The sequence below is a fragment of the Phoca vitulina genome, unplaced genomic scaffold, assembly GCF_004348235.1.
Source record: "Phoca vitulina isolate PV1807 unplaced genomic scaffold, GSC_HSeal_1.0 scaffold58, whole genome shotgun sequence".
NCBI lineage: Eukaryota > Metazoa > Chordata > Mammalia > Carnivora > Phocidae > Phoca > Phoca vitulina.
In genome coordinates, this window is record NW_022589761.1 from 4,256,702 (window position 1) to 4,277,354 (window position 20,653).

The window sequence follows — 20,653 nt, forward strand, 5'->3', positions numbered from 1 at the left end:
TGGTAGCCACGTTATAAAAGTGTAATGAGTGAGCCACAGAGCCGGTGTGCAGGGGTTACCATAAGTGAATGAGAAGAGAAGCCTGAGAACTTTCCACTGGTGCAGAAGTGGGAATTCTGAGAGAAAAGATAAGGGCCAGAGAAGGCTTCCCGGGGACCTGATATATGCAGAATAGGAATTTAAAAGGAAGGTCCTAAAGTAAAGAAAGGTTTCATTGTTCAGATTAAAGGACCGGATCCTAGTCCATCATGGGAGCTCATACGGATGACTCCAGGCCTGTCTGCACAGCTTCTGGCCCCCCGTGGGTCACCCCATTAGCTTCTGTAACTGAGAAGGAAGCCACAGAGAGACTGGGGAGTGACATGATAAATAATAATATCACAGGTCTCAGATAACATGACCCAGGAGGATAAATGCTTGCCTCTGGGGAGTGACCAGTGAGATAAAAGGAGACACAGAGGTGTGGCACACCCACTTGGGGGTGCAAAAAGCCACTGCTGCCGGCCTGTCCTTCACACACAGATCAGCCTCGCTGGTGTCCAAGCTGCTCCTGACTCCACAGAGCTGTTGCTGACATCACTGGACCTGTCACCTGGATCAAAGTTGACAGGCTATGTCCTCCTCCACCTCCTCTGGTCTGTGTGGGAGGTATAACAGCTTCTTTGTTCTACCCTTCATTGGCCTAAGTCAGAAGACACCTGATCTAAGTCTCACCACTTGAATCATGCGGTCCTCTGTACCGCCCAACCTCTGCATTGACTACTGGCTGAAGAACTGTACTAACACAGAGAGCTCACACCTCTTCTCAAGGGGCCGCCTTCACCCGAGCCTCCAACCTGGCTGCCAAGGCTGGTGGGATTCTGACTCCCTCGGTATAGCTGAAGCCCAGGTCAGCACCAAGAAATGGCACCAATCCTTGGGAAAAATTGTCACTCTCAAGAATAAAGACAGACTCCTATACACATCAAGTCAAGACAATTTAAAAGTTTCCTAGAAAGGAGAAAGAAGATGATTTGCCCAAGATCTCTGGCAGCCATGGAAAGAATGGTTTCATGGAACGAAGATCCAATACCAGTTAAACCATCCCTCGCAGAGAAGGCAACAGAAAAACTCTCCAATGTGCAAGGTCAAAGTACAAGCATTTAAGGAAAGGGAACACAGGGTACAGAACAGGGGTCCACACTGGATTCAGTATGACAGTGCACATTCTGAACAACTGTGATGAAAACTACAAAATAACACAAATGTTGAAAATAACTGATGGAAAGAGAAGTGAGACAGTAAGAAACTGGAAGGATGGGGGCAGGAGGAGGATAAAGAGTAAAACCATGCTGAATTTCTCATTTTTCCAAGTGAGGAATCGATATTATTTGACTTGTTCATAGAGGTAGAGACCATAGAGAAATACAGGTCCTTTCTTCTTAATTTAAAAGTATCCCTACACCAAAAATAGGATGCATAGAACAAAGGAAACTTCACCAACTTTCCAGAATGACAGAAAACAATTTTTTTTTGAAGATTTTATTTATGTATTTGATAGAGAGAGACACAGCGAGAGAGGGAACACAAGCAGGGGGAGTGGGAGAGGGAGAGAGAGAAGCAGGCTTCCCGCCGAGCAGGGATCCCAATATGGGGCTCGATCCCAGGACCCCGGGATCATGACCTGAGCTGAAGGCAGACGCTTAACGACTGAGCCACCCAGGCGCAGAAAACAATTTAAAAGCCAGAAAGGTGGTACAGAAACCAGAAAGCAGCACCAAGAGAGCAAACATTCTGGTCATCGCGACAGATGCAAATGGCTTTCCTAACACCCAGGGGCCCTGCATTCGGAACATGTAAACTACAGCCGATAAACAGAGTTAAAAGCAAGGAGTAAGCAGAGATACACCAGTAAAATGCAAAATAAGAAAACATTTAATAGCAAAACCAGGAGCAGATAAAGTCATATTCAACACAAAAAGGATTACTTAGGTCAAAAGGGGTTCCTGTAAAAAGGTAAAATGCACAATTAAAAAACATAACAATCCTCAACCTGTAAGCCTCTTGAAACAACTTGGTATGGAAATGAGTAAAACAAAAATCTACTGGGAACCACAAAGAAGAATTCATAAAACTACCTCTCTTCATCCTAGAGAAAATGTCCAAAAACAGGGGAGGAGGCAGAAGACTGGAATAAGAAGAGAAAGTACATCCAAGTATATACGCTAAAAATAAAAAGTTAAAATTTTCCAATAAATGTTTAATGTTTCACTTTATTCCATAAAATACCGACAAAAATATTTCTAAATAGGCCACAAAGAAAAATCTTAAAACTAAGAAAAACAAAATTTACACAAACATTCTCTAACTATGGTGGAAACTTATAATAACCAAAAGTTAACCAAGAAAATTAACCAACCACATCTATCTGGAAATTAGAAGAAATGCTGTTAGTTCATTTCTTAGGTCAAACATCAAATCCACCAAAACTTCTCAGGACATGGTAAAGGCAGCATTCAAGAATATTTGAGCCAAAATTCATTTATTACTCCACAAGAAAGGATAGGAAAAAAAGCTAAGTTTCAACTGAACAAGTTAAAAGAGGGCTGTTCAAAACAAGGTCAGGAAGGAAGGAGAAAGGAATGAGTAATAAAACTGGGGATCTAGGAGTTAGCTCAGCAGTGGAGCTGATGATTACATTTGGAAGATGACTGTATGAAAAGACCAACAAAACGGCTATGATTCTGGCAAAACTCCTCCAGTAAGAAAAAGCAGACACACAGGCAGGAATGAGAAAGGAAGCACAACTACAGACACAGAGGAGATGTTTTTCAAATTCAAAAGAAGAAAATAACTCAGTTCTAATAAATTCAAAATTCTTGATGAAAAGAAAAACATTCCAAGAACCAAATTTATATTCTATGTCAACTATACTTCAACTTTAAAGAAAAAAAGGAAATGATAAAAAGAAAAAAAAAAAAAAAACCTTCCAGGAAAATGTACTATATTGACTCTAAGGAGGATAAAGGATAAAGCCAGGCTGAAACAATCCCTTAGGAAAACCTGAAAAGTTATCTGAGAAATGCTCCCCCAAAGAAACAGTAAGCTCTGACTTCTTTCAACGTTCAAGGAACAGACAAGCCCCTCTGCTTTCTTTTTTTTTTTTTAATTAAGTTTTTTATTTTAGTTCCAGTATAGGTAACATCCGGTGTTGTATTAGTTTCAGTTTTCATTCAACAATTCTATACATGACCCAGTGCTCTTCACAAGTGCCCTCCTTAATCCCCTTCCCCTATTTCTCCCATCCCCCCCACCCCGTAACCATCAGTTTGTTCCCTGTAGTTAAGAGTCTGTTTCTTGGTTTGTCTCTCTCTCTCTCTTTTTTTTTCCCCTTTGCTTGTTTGTTTTGTTTCTTAAATTCCACATAGGAGTGAGATCACATGGTATTTATCTTTCTCAGGCTACCTTCTTTTGCTTAGCATTATACTGTCTAGACCCATCATGTTGTTGCAAAGTCCCTCTGCTTTCTAAACTGTTCTAGAAAACAGAGAAATGTGGAGAACTTCTCAAATCACAATCTCAAAAATGCTGATCTCAAAATATGGCAAAGAGAGTTAAAAAAAATGTATAGCTTAAGCCCCTATTTTGAATCTTTAATAAAATGCTAGTAAAGAGTAACCACAAAACCATCATGATGATACTGCCTGGTCTATATACTGTCTATGTGCTGATTCACTGAATCCTCCTAACCACCCTATGAAGTGCTCTTATTATCCTTTCCCCAGATGAGGAAACTGAGGCACAGGAAGTGGCAGAGCTGGTACTCAGACGCAGGACACACCAGTCTCTAGAGACCACGCTCTAACCACTGCTGTATACTGCCTCCCTGTTTCAGTCCTGCGGCGTACCATGGCAGAGATCTGCCATGATGAAGTAGGGTCATGTGCCAGGGACGCCACACCAGCTCCACACCAGAAAGTCTCTGTGTAAAATTCATCTAAAGTACACCTAGTGCCCGATCTTGGTATCTGAGGTCACACTCTGGTAAAAGGAACTGGGGCTCCCTGCGGAAACGGCTCATTCTGGGGCTGGAGTGGGGAACATACAAAACGAGCCTGGAGTGGCCTGCAGTGCGGTTAAAGCAAGGCAGTGCTCGAGAAGCAAAATGACTGGGGGTGGATGATGTCGGAGGGACACAGGAGCCAAATGACGGAGCCTCCAATGCCCAAAGCGAGAATGACATGAGCAAGAAAATAAATAATACTGGATTATAACTCAAAGTATAAAGTAAGCATCTATGGGTCCATGTAGGTGAGTAAATAAGTGATTGAAGAAATACATGAATGGGGAAGAAGAGATAAATCCCCTATACAGCAGAATCACAAATAGTATATATAGATACTCCCCCACCAAGGGGACAGAACATAACTCCCCGCTCCTTAGGTGTGGGCTGGCCAGTGACTTCCTTCAATGAGTACAGTACGGAAGGTGGGAAAGAGCAACTCTCCAGTGGAGAAACTTGACAAACTGCCTCAGGGAGGTGATCAAGGTTAACACCGGTGGTAAGTGAGGTTCACAGAATGTACCCCTGATATGATGTGGTGCACGCAACACTCTACCTCTGTGGTCTTCCTCCCAATGACCCATGACCTCTATCTAAACTCTGAGAAAAACATCAGAAAAACTAAAATGGAAGGACCTTGTACAAAATATCTGACCAGTCCTCCTCAAAACTGTTAAGGTCATCTAAAGTAAGGAAGTCCGAGAAACTGTCACAGCCAAAAGGAGCCTAAGGAGACAGGAAGCTAAACACAGTGGGGGTCCTGGGTGGGATCCTGGAACAGAAAGAGTATCGGGTAAAAGGTAAGGAAACTGGAATAAAGTGTGGACTTCAGATGATAATAATGTGTCAATATTGTTCATGAGCTGTGACAAATGTGCCACAGCCATGTTAATGATGGGGGTGGGGGGTGGGGTAGGTGGCAGCTAACTCATATGCCTGTAACTTTTCTGTGATCCAAAACGATTACAAAATTAGAAGTTTATCAATTGCCTGAAACACATACGCACAAAAGGCCAAGGGAGATGCCAAAAAGGCACCTGACAATATTCAACATCCTTTCCTGATAAAATCTCCTGGTAAGCCAGGGAGAAAACACTACTTCCTTAAAGTGATGATATATATTTATCAGAAGTCAACAGTCAGAATCGGGTTCAATAGTGAAATACAACAGGAAAATCCATAAAGATGCCACCGCTCCTACTTACTGGGATTCTCAGGGGGCAATTCGCCAGCATTTGAAAAGGAAATGCCTATGTCCCTTGGCTTTGTTCCCAAAAGCTCTGATTAGGACTGCATCGACCAGGCTGCATATTTGCAGGAAGCCTTTGCCTCTGATTCTTTGTCCACCCTTCTGGCTGGATACCAGGCTGCTTTGTGCCCTAAATGTACCCATTTTTCGGTTACTCTTACAGGCAAAATGAGCTACCCTGGCTTTAAGCCCCCGAGTCCTACACCCCTTTCAGACACGGGCTCTGCTGAACCGCAGAGAGAGAGCTACTCCCTTCCGTCACGTCAGGTCGTGTGCACAGAGCAGGCTGGGGGGCACACGGGATCTGTCCTGCCCAGTATGGGGTGGTCCGGGAGGAGGTACAGCCTGTTCCGAACACTGAGGAGTCATCTTTCCCAGGTGGCCCTGGCTCTCGGAAAGGGCTCAGCTCACTGAGGTGCGGCCAGCTGGGTGCAGTATTCGTGGGCTGCCTTCCTGAGGGGGGCAGCAAACAGAGGGGGTTTCCTGACCCCTCTCGTGGTAGGCCATGTGTGGCCTGCCTCCAACAGCCAAGGAAGCACTGGCAGGAAACCTGCATCAGCCTCACAACACAAGGCAAAGAGCAGGTTCCGCCATGCCTGGACCTGGGGTCTCAGCAGGCCCTTTTTGAACAAGCCACGCTGTGGCTTCATCCCTTAAGGTGGCCAGCGGAGAGAGGATGTCTACTACGGAGGGGACAGGACACTGCCCATGACAGTGACCAGGCCCATGGAGAAGGCTCATCACATCCATTCTCACCCGTCGGGGCTCAGGGTCAGAGGCTGCTTGGACCCACACCTGCCCCAAAAGCCCCAAGCGAAACTCCAGCACCTTCATGGGGGAAGGTAAACTGTGGGTGGCCGCACTGATACCCAGGCCTGCCTAGGCTGAGAGCACATTAGGTCAGACCACTCCCAGGTGACTGAAAGCTGCACATCTCCAGAACCTCCCAGAAGGAGGAAAATACGGGCCTTTTGGTGACATCCATCACCAATGAAACCTGGATCCTCTGCATGACCCATGAGGGGCACGGCCAGAGCCATACACGGTCATGTCTGACCACCATGCCCAGCATGCCAGGCAGGGAGAGCCCTGGGAAAGACCCATAGCCAGAGGGGGGCATGCCAGTCCAGGCACCTGAGGGATGGCCCTTCAGTGACTACAGTGCACTAGCAGGGATGGACAAAGAAGAGGGAGCAAATCTGAGATGGGTCAGTGGTCTCCGGAGACCTGGAAATGCAGCCCCTGCAGAGGTAATGGAGAAGCCAGTCCCACCATCTGGGGGCAGGGTGGCCTGTGGGATCTGTGGGGGGAGCTGGGAGTGAGGGATGAGCTCAGGGGTCAACTGTGTCGGGCGAGGCCTGGGGCTTGGGCTGGGGGTGGGACAGGAAAAAGCAGCTTCTCTGTGTCAGCAGCCTGTGCTTTCTACAGCCATAATCACCATGAGTTAGTAGGCTTGTGGCTGTGGGGCTCCCTATAAGCCCTCCCATCTTCCAATTATCCTCACTGGAGTGAAATGTTTTAATCCTCAAAAAAGATTTAAAAAAGGGCTTTAACAACATAGCAAGGGTTTTACAACTTGCTCCCTGGGGGGGGGGGGGGGGTAAATTGAAAGATCAACTACTTGACCCAGCACCCCACAGCTTACATGGAATGTGTGTATATGTGTGTGTGTGTGTGTTTATGTCTGTGGTGTGTGTGGGTCAGTGGATGTGTGGTGTCAGTGGGTGGTGTGTGTGGATGGTGTGTGCATATGTGTGTGGTGTCAGAGGACAGTGTGTGTGTGTGTGTCTGGGTGTGTGTGTCTGTGGTATGTCCGCAGGGTGTGTATGTGTGCAGTGTTGGTGGTGTCTGTGTGTGTCTGTGGTGTGTATGTGTGTGGTGTCAGAGGACAGTGTGTGTGTGTGTGTCTGGGTGTGTCTGTGTATGTCCGCAGGGTGTGTATGTGTGCAGTGTTGGTGGTGTCTGTGTGTGTCTGTGGTGTGTATGTGTGTGGTGTCAGAGGACAGTGTGTGTGTGTGTGTATGTTTGGGTGTGTGTGTGTGTGTGCAGTGTTGGTGGTGTGTGTGTGTGTCGGTAGTGTGTGTGTGAGTGTGTGGTGTCAGAGGACAGTGTGTGTGTATGTTTGGGTGTGTGTGTGTGCAGTGTTGGTGGTGTCTGTGTGTCTGTGGTGTGTGTGGCTGAGTGGATGTGTGGTATCAGTGGGTGGTGTGTGTGTGTGTCGGTAGTGTGTGTGTGTGTGTGTGTGTGGTGTCAGAGGACAGTGTGTGTGCGTGTGTATGTTTGGGTGTGTGTGTGTGTGCAGTGTTGGTGGTATGTGTGTGTGTGTGTGGATGTGCTGTCAGTGGGTGGTATCCCTGTGTGTACATGTGTGGGGTCAGTGGACGTGTTTGCGCACGTGTGCGCGCGTGCGCACAGGATCAGGGCAGGAGACCCCGTCCCCTCGGCCCTCAGGCTGCCTGCCCCACTCCCCAGCCCGGACTCAGTGGGCACGCTGCACACACAGGAGGTGCCCCGCTCCGTCCAGCCAGAGGGCAGGGAAAGGCAACGGGCCCTCAGCACAGCACAGATGGGCAAGTGCTTTATTAACAAAGGACTGGAAGAAAACAGGAGGCTACCGGTGTGGGCTGTTGCCTGGGACAGAACAGCAGAGCAAACCCAGGCCTTGTCGACGATCTCCGGGCAGGGTTGGGGGTACAGAAGGACCCCGGCCCGGGGAGTGGGACAGCCCTTTCCCCCTGCACACCTCGCACACCCTCCGTCTTGTAACGCCCTCCTACAACCCCCACAGAAGCTGTCACGGGAGGGCCCGAAATGACCCAGTCCCAGCCTGGAGAGAAAGATGGTATAATTTCAATTAAGGTCCCAGGCTGTCAAATACATCGTTATTAATCTCTTTGTGGCAAATGTGAGCCGGGACCTGCTTACACAGCCAATTGAGCATGCTCTAAATTAGTGTCTGCAGGTAACGGATTCAGCTGCCAGCCCCACGCCAGCCGGCTACAAGCTGGTTACGCCACTAACATGAAAGAATATGAGGCGGTAAAATGGACTGCCTGATTGGGCCTGCAGTCAGATGCTGTTAGCGCCCGATTTACCCACACATTAACGTCTTATTGGTTTAACACAATTTACTACACCTCAGTCGCGGAAAATGATTTTCATTTCCTCTGAAAACCCTACTCACATGCACAGCACAAAGGAGGAGGGGTCTTGAAAAAGCCATCAGTTCACTTTCTTTTTTTTTTTTAACATGCCCTCAAGATTTTATAACAAGCCTTTGATAATAAAACAACAACAAAAAACGAGGCTTAGGACCGGGTTTGCTGGCCAGCATCTCTTAAGCTTGAGTCTGCGCGCCACTGCCTTGAGGTTGTGCCCTCTTTTGAGAAAATCAGCCCCATCTCAGCCTCCCGTCCCCTGCTCCCACCCTGCCTCCAGTCCTGACACACGAGTCCCTGTTCTTCTTGCCCTGTGTCCCTCTGTGGGGCTGGTGCTGGCCACGCTCCTGGCAGAACATCCAGAATGTTCTAGGGATGCTCTTTTGACCCCTGTGGGTCAGCGGCCTGCATAGGAGTCTGGCCGCCCTGGGCCTTCCTGGGCATCGGTCCAGCCTGCGTTACAAGGGCCACACCCTGCGGGGAAACAACACCTGCTCTAGAGGAGATTTTATACTCCCCGCCTAGTTAAGAAAAGAATTCTAAAAGTTCACAGTGGTACAGAGGATAGCAAAAAAATAGCTCAGGACATTTCCCTGTCTCCCATCCATCCAGCCAACCCCCACACACATACTTCTTGACACCAACTGTGGGGCCGACACTGTGCATAAAGGAGACGGGACTTCAAGAAGCCTCCAGCCTCCCAAGGACGCAGACCACAAAACTGTGTCACAGAGCCACCCGGGCAGTGACAGAGATACACGCCTGTGGGGAGGAAGCTCAGGGCAGAGAGAAGTCGGCCCCCTGCTCACCACTGCAAAATGCCCCTACGGGCTTCGGCTGGCACTGGCCGTAGGGAGCGCCCTCGTCAAATCTGGCCAGGGACACCCCAAGATGTCCCAGGACAACCATCTTCCCACCGCCTTTGGGGGTGACCCCATCTGCCCCCACCGGTCACCCTGCCCACCTGTCCTTCAGGAACAGACCCCGTCTCTTGTGCTCATCTTCTCTGCCTCAGCTTTTCCCCAGCGCCGTCCGCAGTCCCCCAGGCCTGCACCCCAGGCAGGTCCCCCCTCTCAGCTCTCAGGGCAGGCACCGCTTCCCTTGCGTACCTCCTACAGCCAGCCGCGAGAGGGCAGGGCATACGGTAGGTGCATCACAGTGCACACACCTGGCGCGTCCAGTTGAGCCACTCGGTAATGCCACTCGGCACCCTCAGGGCGGCTCTGGCGTGAGCATCAGGCTCATTTCCCCTGATCCACAGAGGAGGCAGCCATGGGGCCGGGGGACTGGAGGGTGGGGGGGCGCCCAGCGGTTTGAAGACAAAGGGTCGATGTCCCCACAGCTCAGCTTAACAAAGGCCCCTTCACATGACTGCCAAGCTCCATGTGTAGACTCTGGATCCCAACACAGACAGACCAGCGTGGACCAGGTATTGATAAGATTAAGGAATTACTGTTAATTTGGTTAGATGTGATGATGACGTGGTGGTTTTGTAAAGGGCAAAAATCCTCAACTGAGACACCTACTGCTGTTCTTACAGCTGAACAGACATGACATCCGGGGTTTGATTTTAAATATGATGACAAAACAAGACGAAACAAAAACCTCGGTGGGGACTTCGAGGTTCATTATCCTCGGGGGGTGGTGGATATTCGAAATTTCTCATAATTTCATAATTCAAATCTGATATTTGAAATTTCTCATAAAAAGAGAAAAAAGACCTCCATGCCCTGGGTGGGGGTGTAGGGAGCCGGCAGAAGTATTCCTAAGGCCCCTGGCCAGAGCTCACACGCAGGCCCGGCTGGGCGGCGGCGGGCTCGGGCTCTGGACCCAGGGGGGCCAGGGGAGGGCGGCTTCTGCCCGACCCGGGAGCCAGTTTTGGAGCTAGACTGCTGGCAGCTGAGGACACAAGGCCACCAGCGTGCAGAGGACAGCAGGGCTCCACTCTGGGGCAAGCCAGTCCTGCTCTAATTTCTGGGTTATTTTTGTTTGAGGCATAGTCATGGGCTGGTTCAGCTGGGAAGAGATTTGTGGGGCAGTGCCAATCTGGGGGACTGCTGCCCGGCCCACCTCCCAGGTAGCCCTGCAGACCTCCCCCGTCCCAGGTCCTGGTAGGGGGCGAGGACCCTGGGACTAGCAGAGCAGATACCACACTGCAGCAGACCATGTGAAGGCAGAGGCTGGGACACCTCTGTGTGCCCATCCCCATCCTCCTCCAGCGTGACAGAGCTGGGTCCCTAATGAAGCTCTTGTTCCATGCCCCCTCCCGGGACGCCACAGCAATGAGTGCCCTCAAGGCCATGTTAACCTCTTCCTACCCAGGGTAAGAGGAGAGAAATACAGAGGCCCTCTGTTCCGGACTCCTTTCAGGGTGAGACTTTGAAAAAGATGCCTCTCCCCAAGCTACAGGATGGTGAACATACATGCCCGCTGTGCCCACTGTGGACTCTGTGTGCACCTCGCCCTCACCACACACTGACAACGTGGGCAGGCCAGAAAGGATGGGAGGGGCATGAGGAGGCAGAGCGGGCCCTGAGGGCACCCAGGTGGGCTCTGCAAAGTGGGGAAGGGGGGCAGCACCAAGCTCCTACAAGGCCAGCTCGGAAGGGGCAGCCCAGAATGGGGGTGGCAGTAAAGGTAAAACTCTTTTCCTGGACTCACAACACTCTGACACCAAACGTGTGGGTTTTCCACACCAAGCAATTTTCCAGTTCTCTGTGGTCACCAACTGGATGTCCTACAATTTAATTCTGACGCTAACTGCCAGAGTTAGCACAGACCTCCCAGGTTAAGGGCTCAGTACTTATGACTGACTGGCTATAACCTGGGGGTTTCCATGACCCCTTCCTTGGGTTTGATCATTTGCTAGAATGGCTCACAGAACTCAGGAAAGTGCTTTACTTACTATTAGTACTTTATTAGAAAGGATACAACTCAGGAAGAGCCAAACAGAAGAGAGATGCACAGGGCAAGGTGTGGGGGAAGGGACAAGGAGCTTCTATGCCCCGCCCCCCGGCCCGCCACCCTTCCGGCTCTCCCACTGCTTAAGGTCCTGTGGAGGTTCCCTTCCGTAGGCACAGCTGAGTAAGTCACCGGTCAGAACTCCACCTCCGGCCCCTCTCCCCTCTCCCTGGAGTTTGAGGGCAGGGATGAGAGTTCCAACCCCCTAATCTAGGGGTGGTTCCTCTACCAACCACCCCCACCTTCTAAGAGTCACTCAGGTGCGAGTGAAAGGGGCTTATTATGAATAAAGACACTTTCACTGAAGGAATTCCAAGGGTTCTAGAAGCTCTGTGCCAGGAACTGGGGGCAGAGACCAAATAGGCATTTCTTATTCCATCACAGGGGGAGAACTGGCTGCCTCTTTGGTGTCCTCTCCCCAGCGGAGCTTCCAGACAGTACCATCACTGGGGGGAGATGGACTGGGGGCCTCCTGCCCCCGGACCTGGGTGAGAGGAGTGCCACCGGGGCAGTTTGGGTCTGACCCCAGGGCTTCCTCAGGCCATGGCAGGACGTGCTGAGCCCTGGGTCCCAGCGCAGAGTGGGGCTGAGGAGCTGGCCACGTCACACCCATCGTGGCTGGGCCACCCCAGGGGGTGCTGCGGGGGGGGGGGGGGGCAGTGGCTCGCTGTGGGCCTAATTGGAGCCAAAGGCCAATGGAATTCTCCAGAACACTTTATGAGCCACTTAACCATTCCTCGACCCAGTCGTCCAAGCACAGCCGACGTAATGGCAATGTTTACACATAAAAATGGCAAGCTGCTTTACTAGCTGCTTTGAGTCACAACAGCAGCTATTTGGTGAAGTTTCCCGCAAACTGCAGAAACAAAGTCCAAGTGGGGAATGATGGGGCACTAAACCATCCCGAAAAGTCATCAAACACCATTACCATCAAACACTCTGCCCAGAGCCAGGCAGGTGGTCACAGTCCAAAGACAGACGCCCTGCCCCCAGTGCCGACGCCCAGCCCACGGTCCCCACTCAATTCTGCAGCGGGCCTGTGGTGCTCATCTGGTACTGGCTGAGGGAACATCAATTACTCTTTTTTACATTTTAATCTTTACCCAGAGAAACACAGCAGCTTACCTCTCCATCTCATATTCTTTCATTCCCACTTTTACGGCCTTCATTACCTGGAGAATGGATATGAAGCAAAGACGTTTGTATTGAAGGAGATAAGTAACACTGCCTTATAAATAATGTATAGCAGTTTTTCAAAAGAAACTCTTCTTTAAAAAAAAAAAAAAAGAATGGTATGGGTGCACAGTGGTGCAGACATGTGACAAATGCGAACTTTTTTAAAGCTCCAAGAGCCATACAGTTTATTTAAACCACTCTGGAGCCCTTCCATCTGGGAGCCCGTGAGCTGCCGGCACCAAGCTACACGGCCAGCTCAGGCGGCGGCCAAGCTTTAACCACGATGTCTGGTGAATACTTAATGCTCGGAAAGCAATGCCTAGCCTAGAAGGTTTCCTTTGTTTAGCTGTCATAGAACACACAGAAAATGAATTCATGCAAGAAACTGTGGCCCCCAAACGACCCTTGCCTGTCTCCGGACACAAAGCTGTGGCTGTCACTACACAGGCACCAGGCTATCCCAGTCACCCTGAACGTCCTACAAGACATACACTTCCTTATTCGCTCTTGCTCCTCAAGTAAAGTGGGAAGGTTTGGGAAAGAGCCACATGAGAGAGGCTGTTTTCGGAAATGGAGGACAGTAATCACTGTGCCTGAAAGATGGGTAAGGACAGGAGAGTCTTTAAAAGGAGCTGGAACCGCCGGAGTGCCAGGAAGGAGAGCCCCACGCTCTGAGTGGGGACTTCTTGCTGGGAAATGTCCTCAGAGTGGGTGCCTTAAGGCGAGGGGCTGGGGCAGAGCCTCTGCTGTCCCTGCCCTGCCCCCACTGGGGAAGAGAAAAGAGCCATGACCGTGTCTCTGCCGGAAGCAACACTTGCTGCCTACTCACATGGCACCCGGGACTGGAGCCACCACGGGACCGTCCATCTCAACGAGGCCCTCCCACCCCACTCAGAGCCCTGCTGCTTGCCCACCCCAGCTAGAACAGCGCTCCGGCGAGCCCGTGCCCAGCTTACCTCCCGGTGGGCCTCGCTGGAGATTCTGTTGGTGTAACGCAAAACCTCCAGCTCCATGTCCGTCTTAAAGACCCGGCTTCAGAGAGAAGAAAAAAGGGGCAAGTCAGTGATGCCCAGCGTCAGGGGCTGGCCGGACCCCCCCCCACCCAGGGAGACCTCGGGGCCCACCATACCCGGCACGGCCTGGGAAGCAGCACAGGGCTGGCTTGTGCCCAGCCAGGCCACTGGGGCATGGGGGTGGAAGGGCCACCAAGCCCCAGAAGTGATACGCTGCACCAAGCGCTGCCCATCCTGGTCTCATGCCAGGCTTGGGTGTGCAGGCTGTTTCTAGTTACAAGACCTGGAAACCGCTGTGGGTGCTGGACGAAGCCCAGATTCTGCAGCCAGACATGTCCTGCCTCACCGAGACTCAGTTTCCCCGTCCATAAAATGGGGATAAAATCTACCTGGCAAGGAGGCTGTTGGACCTGAATCAAGTGTGCCAACTCCCAGGGCTCTGCCCAGTTGACTGAAGAGGGTTACCGTTTCCTCCCACCCCACCCACCTGCCCCTAGGGCAGCCCAGGAATCCTCCTCCACCCCAGTCAGGCCCCCTGCGGGATCCAGGGATGGGGGTGGGAACAGTGGGTGGTGCAGCCACTTCCAGCTATGAGTGCAGGAAAGAATGTGGAAAACAGCCAGTCTGCAGAGAGGAGGAGACAAGGAACAGACAAGAAGAGAAGGGGGCTGTGTGGGGCAGGCAGGTGCAACCAAGAGGCCCTGCTCTCCTTCTCACTCGGCTGTGCCTCCTGCAGCTGGACTCTGAGGGTCCTGGGGGCCCTCACAATAAATCCATGTTAATCTGCCCAAATGTGGTCAGGTTTCTGGTCTTTGCGATCAACCTCATTGCCAAGTACGACTCAGCTAGAGAAGCTACGTAAATATTTGTTTTCAACCTCCACTTCAGATGAGCAACTCCAGGCCATGCGGCATTTCAGTGGCAGCCGTGACCAGTCATTAAGAGCTCAGCGTCCCCGGTGCGTGCCCCGTGGCCAGCTCTGCGTCCTTTACACAAGGTGACACACCTTCACCAATGCTCCCACACGGCCACCTCTCCCTCTCGCGAAGGGAACACACTCAAGCACCCTGCAGATAGGCAAAGCCAGAGTGTCTGATGATGGCAGACCAGTGCCTGCCCCACCCCCCACCCCGTTCACTCTCTCATCCAGCCGCTGTGTCCTGAAGCTGGACCGAAGCCAAGGACGGCAGCGAAGAAGCTCCCACCTCCATCAGAGGCAGCGAACCTCTGGGGACTTCACAGAAGCAGCCCAAGCCAGCCACTGACTCACACCGTCTCCATGGTGCCATCCAGCTGGGACAGCCAGCCATCTGTCACAGGGAAGTGACGAAGGCATCTTGCAGCACCGTGACGCCCTCCTAAGACGGTAAAACCTTCTGGGGAATGTGGAAAAGATAAACCCTTCAGCCCAGTGAGGCTTTTTCCACATGAATAGCCTTTCTTTCCTGAGGAAGCAGACCCTGAAGCCTGACACTCGGCTCTTTATCATCAGAAGGCGTCTCTGATTCCCCACCAGGGGGCTGGGAGCAGTCCCACCTGGGGAACAGGAAGCTGCTTCCTGTGCCCTGGAGGTGAGGGTCCAAAGCCTGGGCAGGACTCAGATGAGCAGCTCAGCTCCTGAGGCCCAAATCCACTCACAGGATAACCTAGCCGCCCCTGCTGCTTCACTCCCCACCGCCACCTGCTCAGTCCAGCCCGAGCAACTGGTAAGCGGGGAGTGGGCTCCTCTGTTCTCAGGTGCAGTGATGACCAGAATGACAAAAGAGTGGGGAACCAGGCCCAGGCTGTGCCCACCCCCAGCCCTCTGCCCCTCTATTCAGCTTAGATCCCTGGTTCATCCTGCCAACATTTCAGACCCCGAGGCCCTGTGCCCACACACCCATATGGGCTCGGCCAAACCCCCACGAGGGATGAGCCAGAGCCTGGGCCTGCAAAAGCATGATCCGGGGCCACAACGGCCGCAGGAAAATCCACGACTGGGCAGTCGGCACAGCAAGCTCCCAGTCACCGGCCCCACCGGCCTCAGCACCATCCCAGTTCTGCTCTGAGCTGCTTGGGGGCATGCAGGGCCAGAGGGCTCCTCTCAACTTTATCTCCCTCAGATCTCTCCCCTCCCTTCCCTGGGTCTCCTCCCCTTATCAGCAGACGAATGAACTCTATCCCTCCTCTCCGAACGCCCAAGCCTTCCCCTCCACACTCGGGTTCTCCTCCCCACCCACTCACAAGGGAAGGAGTGGAGCAGGCTCAGCACCCCAACATACACAGCTGGGCTCAGAGCCCACGTGGCCCCTATTACTGGGAGCTCCATCACCACCCACTTCCCCTTCCTCCTCCTCCTCCGGGCAAGCTCTATCCCCCACTACCCTGCCACTTTCCGGAAAGGAAACCATAACCACCTCTGCTTTGGGAGGGGAGAGAGAGCTGCTTTTATGTTTCATCTCAACCCTCTCGTCCATCTCCTTCCCTCTCCCCTCTCCTCTTCTCCCTTCGGCCTACCACCACCCCCCACCCTGCCAGCCCCCATCTCACCAACGTGTGGGAGAAGGACTCCAGGCTGCCAAATCCAGAGGCGTTCCACGACCGCCGAGAGGAAGCACAGGGAGCCCTGCATCCTCTGGCACCACTGGGCTGCTACCCCTCCTCCATCTCCCTTCCCTGCTCCCAAACCCCAGTCACTGGCACAGGGCTCTTCGCTGCACCTGCCCCTGTAAGCCCCCAGGCTCCTACAGCTCAGCCTGACACAAACTCCCCCACCTCACCCCACAGCTCCACCACACCCCTGCTGCTTCAAACAGACACCTGCACGTCATCCCAGACACCTTCGTGTCATCAGTCCATTGCTCCCACATCCAGGTGACGACCAAGGGCTTCAATTCTCGCCGCTACAACCTCTCTCAGACCCTCCGTTTCTCTCCATCCAGACCCCACCGCCTCCAGCCTGGACAACTCTCCGGCCTCTTCTTGCCTCCAGGCCTCTGTGCTCACTGACAGCGGCTGGGAACCTTTAGGAAACAAATGCGACCACGCTTTTCCTCGCTTAAAAGCTTTGGGGGCCTCTAAAAGTCCTCGGGATGGAGTTAAAACTACTCACGAGCCTTCCCATGCCTGTCTCCACCACCTACCTCCCCTCAGCCCCACAGCAACTCTTCTGCTCGGCCCTTTCACCTCCAGCTCCCACCTGAACCACACCTTTCCTGAAGTGGAGGAGGGGCTCCCCCATACCCCTTTCCCTACATTTCCAGGGCAGTCTATAGGAATCCTTGGAGAGCTACCACACACATGACTCTTTTTACATTTAAGTCTCTTCCCAAAAAGGCCGTGGTCCTGGGGGGCAGGGTAGCGGCACCCCAAGGGCTTGGCCCAAAACAGACACGTAGGAACCAGGGTTAGAAATAGTACCTGGGCATTGCACCAAAGCTGGAAAATGCCTTACTTCCAAAAAGGAGAGCTCATGGCTCTTTTCAAAGAAGAAAAAGGCTTCCTCCACCCCACCTGGGGGAGTCTGGCAGACATCGTGGGATGCGGCTCAGCCAGGCCTGCCCTGCGCAGGACAGGGGCACAGCCTGCCCGGACTCCAGCAGCCCAACTGCCACAGCCACCGCCTTACCCTGAGCCACGCAGCTAGGAGGAGGCAGCCCTAAGAGCTGAACCCCAGGAGCCCACTGCACAGGCTCTCCCCACAGCCCCTCCCTGCAGTGGGAGCGCCCCGGTCTACAGAGGGGCCGGGAAGAGCAGGCCACCAGCTTCTCCTCCAAGGACACTTGGTGCCCAAACCGCGCTGTCTTCCCATCAGAGACGCCAGCACTTCCGACCATTGGTGCTGAGGCCTGCTTTCCTTCCCAATTTGAATTTGTGGAAGATGACAAACCAGGACTTTACCTGGTTTACTCAGGACTTATTTTTAAGTCATGTTTAAAAAAAAAATCACACTGAACCAGGACAAATTATGCCACAAAGGCGGTTCTCCAACAAAACCGGCCTGGCGCAACTGAATCCGAGCTTTAAAGGCCCTCAGGACAGGCGTCTGCCGTGCCGGCTCACCTGACCATCCACAGGGCGCTCTGGGTCTAAGTCTCGCCCAGGCGCCAGGCATCCAGCCTGGCCCACTTCTCTCCAGGACACAAGCACCAGAAACAGTTTTTAAGATGACTGTACAAAATAACAAGACTTTCCAGCATTCAGCAGTTTCTCCCTATCTTCAGGAAGGATTGACCGCCCTGAGTCTGATGAGGCTATTTCTATGACTCCTGGACATGAAAAGATAAGGAAAAAAGGATTCCAACCCTCCAGAGTGAGGGCTGCCTAGTGTCATACTCAGCCCCAGCCTTGTTTGGCCCCAGTATGTGTGGGGTGGGGTAAGAAATGTGATCTGCAAGTCTTCTATCCCCAGGACAGGACCAAGGCCTCCTCCTCCATGAGGCACCAGAGGACGCAGGTTTGGGACAGAACAACACAGACGCAGTTAACAAGTCTGGGCTGAGAACAACTCAGACTCTTCGACTAGCAAGAGGACATGGCTGACATGTGCAGGCGATAGAGGCCATCATGCAGAGTCCCCAGGCCTGTGGCCCTGCCTGTGAGCATCAATGCACCCAGGTGGCCACTCACATGGCAAGGCAGCGCCCCAGGCAGGGGAGCAGAAGTGGGGAGAAGGCTCCTCCACCACGCCAGGCCCAGAGTCCCCTGCAACAGGCTAGAAATGACAAAAACTGGACTCAGCTGAGATTTATTTGTGCAATCTGGTTTTTTTCCCCTTCGATATGCATAGGTCACAAAACTGCTTCTGGGCATTAAACCCAGGATTAAGACATTAATTAGCTGAGGTTTGAATTCTCCACTGATTAAAACAGTAGCAAGACAGGGGCGCCTGGGTGGCTCAGTCGGTTAAGCGCCTGCCTTCAGCTCAGGTCATGATCCTGGGGTCCTGGGATCGAGCCCCTTCTCCCTCTCCCTCTGCCTGCCACTCTGCCTACTTGTGCTCTCTATCTCTCTGTCAAATAAATAAATAAAATCTTTAAAAAATAAATAAATAAAAATAAAATAAAATAGTAGCAAGACAGGATGAAGTATATCCAAAATCAATCTCTAAGCATCAAAGTGCCACCGTGGTGAACAAAACCCATTTGAAGGGACAGGAATTCCATCTCTCCTGGAGATGAATGTACAGAGGGGATGGTTCTGTGGGAGCCGGCGGGCAGGAACTCAAGGCCACAGGACCCCACATCCATTCCTTCCACACCCCATGACCTGGTGCTACAAAGGATAAAATCCCAAAACAACAGGAGGGACAGAAAGGAAAGAGCTACTTGGAATTAATATCCTCAGGAGGCTCAATCAATAAGTCCTCTCAAAGAAATTGGAGCCACAAAGAAAATGGCGGTCTCGCTCAGCAGTGAGCTAAGTGTGCTTGAGACTTGACATGGGCCAGGCAGACACGGGCTGCACAAAGGGGAGGCATGGGAGGGTCCATCTCAGTGTGCCGGCCCGGGGCCCAGCCGTGCCTTCCTCTCTGCCTAATGGCGCCCACACCCCACCTCCTGCCTTCTGGCACATGGTCATTCAAGGCCTCACTCTGCCCTAGGGTCCCCACTGTCCACTCGGCTTTCTTGCTAACGTAGGGTTAAATGCCTCTTCCTCAGGAGACAAAGACAGCAACCCAACTGAAATACTTTTCACACAGTCCAAGAATCTAGGTCATCATCTACGTATCTTCTAATTCAGGACACGTTACCCAGGACGCAGGATCCTGCCGTGCTTCTGCCCCTGAACCATCCACACCTCGCCATCTCCCGAGCACAGAAAAGGCAGGGAAGGAGAAACAGATATATTACTCCCCTGCCTGTTAACACACACAGGACACCTTCACTCTGTGTAATTAACAGTTCTAAAATCGGTGTGTGACTCAATTTAACACAGTCTCACTTAAAACCCAAGAAGGCACACGGCAACTGCTGACATGCTTGTTCTGCTGTGACGCTTCCAGAGGTACTTAACCGGAATCCCAGGCACGGAGCTATTAAGACGGTACAAAAGTATCTCCCTCTATTTCCTAACCTAACTTCAGATCAATTTAATCATCTGCGGAACAGAAGAGTGGAACCACAGCCTAAATTATGGAAGTGAGATGCCTGCTCTTAAGTTTCAACTTTTGACCTCCACGTTCGAACTGCAATACCCAGCACGAGAAATTATCAGTTATGATCTCATGTTTCTGGGGAAGAGTATGATTATAGAGGAATTTACAGGAAATCACAAAGGCACTGCTTGAGCGAATGAGAAACAATAAAAGCAGTCGCAGAGAGGAAATGAACGACATCCACAAAAACGAGGAAGGAAGCGTCCTCTGTGCTGGGAGAGGCTGCTCCTTGCCTCTATCAGACAGGCCCTGGGAGGAATCCCAGACCCCCAGCCCAGCGGCTAACGGGGAGCTGGGGTACGTGAGTAGCAGGGGGTGTGGAGCGAGAGGAAGCTCAGCTGCACAGCCCCTGGCCCCCACCCTCACTACACCCTGGTCTCACACAGAGCCATGCCAGGCCCTCTGAGCACCCCTGCGTGTCCCGTGGCCAAGAGAGGACCGAGAGCACAGCTGAAAGTCAGGCAAACCCCCAGCCCCATCCCCTCCAGGGTGCCCCTCAGATACACAAGGGGCAGCACAAGATCCTGGGACCACCTGCCTGGGCTCAGCTCCTGGCTTTTTCTCAGGCAAATCCCCTCCCTGTGCCTCAGCTTCCTCATCTGTAGAATGGGGATAATCAGAGCACCTAGCTTAGAGCATAAACAAAATACCTCTTTGAATAAGGGAACAAATGTCAAGTGCTTAGCACAGCGCCTTGTATACAAGAAGTCTCAAAAGGCGACAGACAGGGTGCCTGGGTGGCTCAGTCGGTTAAGCGTCTGACTCTTGATTTCGGCTCAGGTCATGATCTCAGGGTCATGAGATTGAGCCCCCCATTGGGCTCTGCACTCAGTGGGGAGTCTGCTTGGAATTCTCTCTCCCTCTCCCTCTGCCCCTCCCCCCCACTCACACACACACACACACACACACACACACACA

The 20,653-nt window shown here is 52.1% G+C and overlaps 1 protein-coding gene across 1 annotated transcript in view; it reads right to left on the reverse strand.

The window, feature by feature from the left end:
• The window catches only part of PEPD (peptidase D), a 116,970-nt gene that overhangs the window by 58,888 nt on the left and 37,429 nt on the right, over window positions 1-20,653 (reverse strand). The window contains exons 8-9 of the mRNA XM_032390457.1: window positions 13,543-13,618; window positions 12,536-12,582 (exon numbers count right to left, since the gene is read on the reverse strand). Coding sequence (XP_032246348.1) covers window positions 12,536-12,582; window positions 13,543-13,618 — 123 coding nt within the window. The remainder of the gene's footprint in view (window positions 1-12,535; window positions 12,583-13,542; window positions 13,619-20,653) is intronic.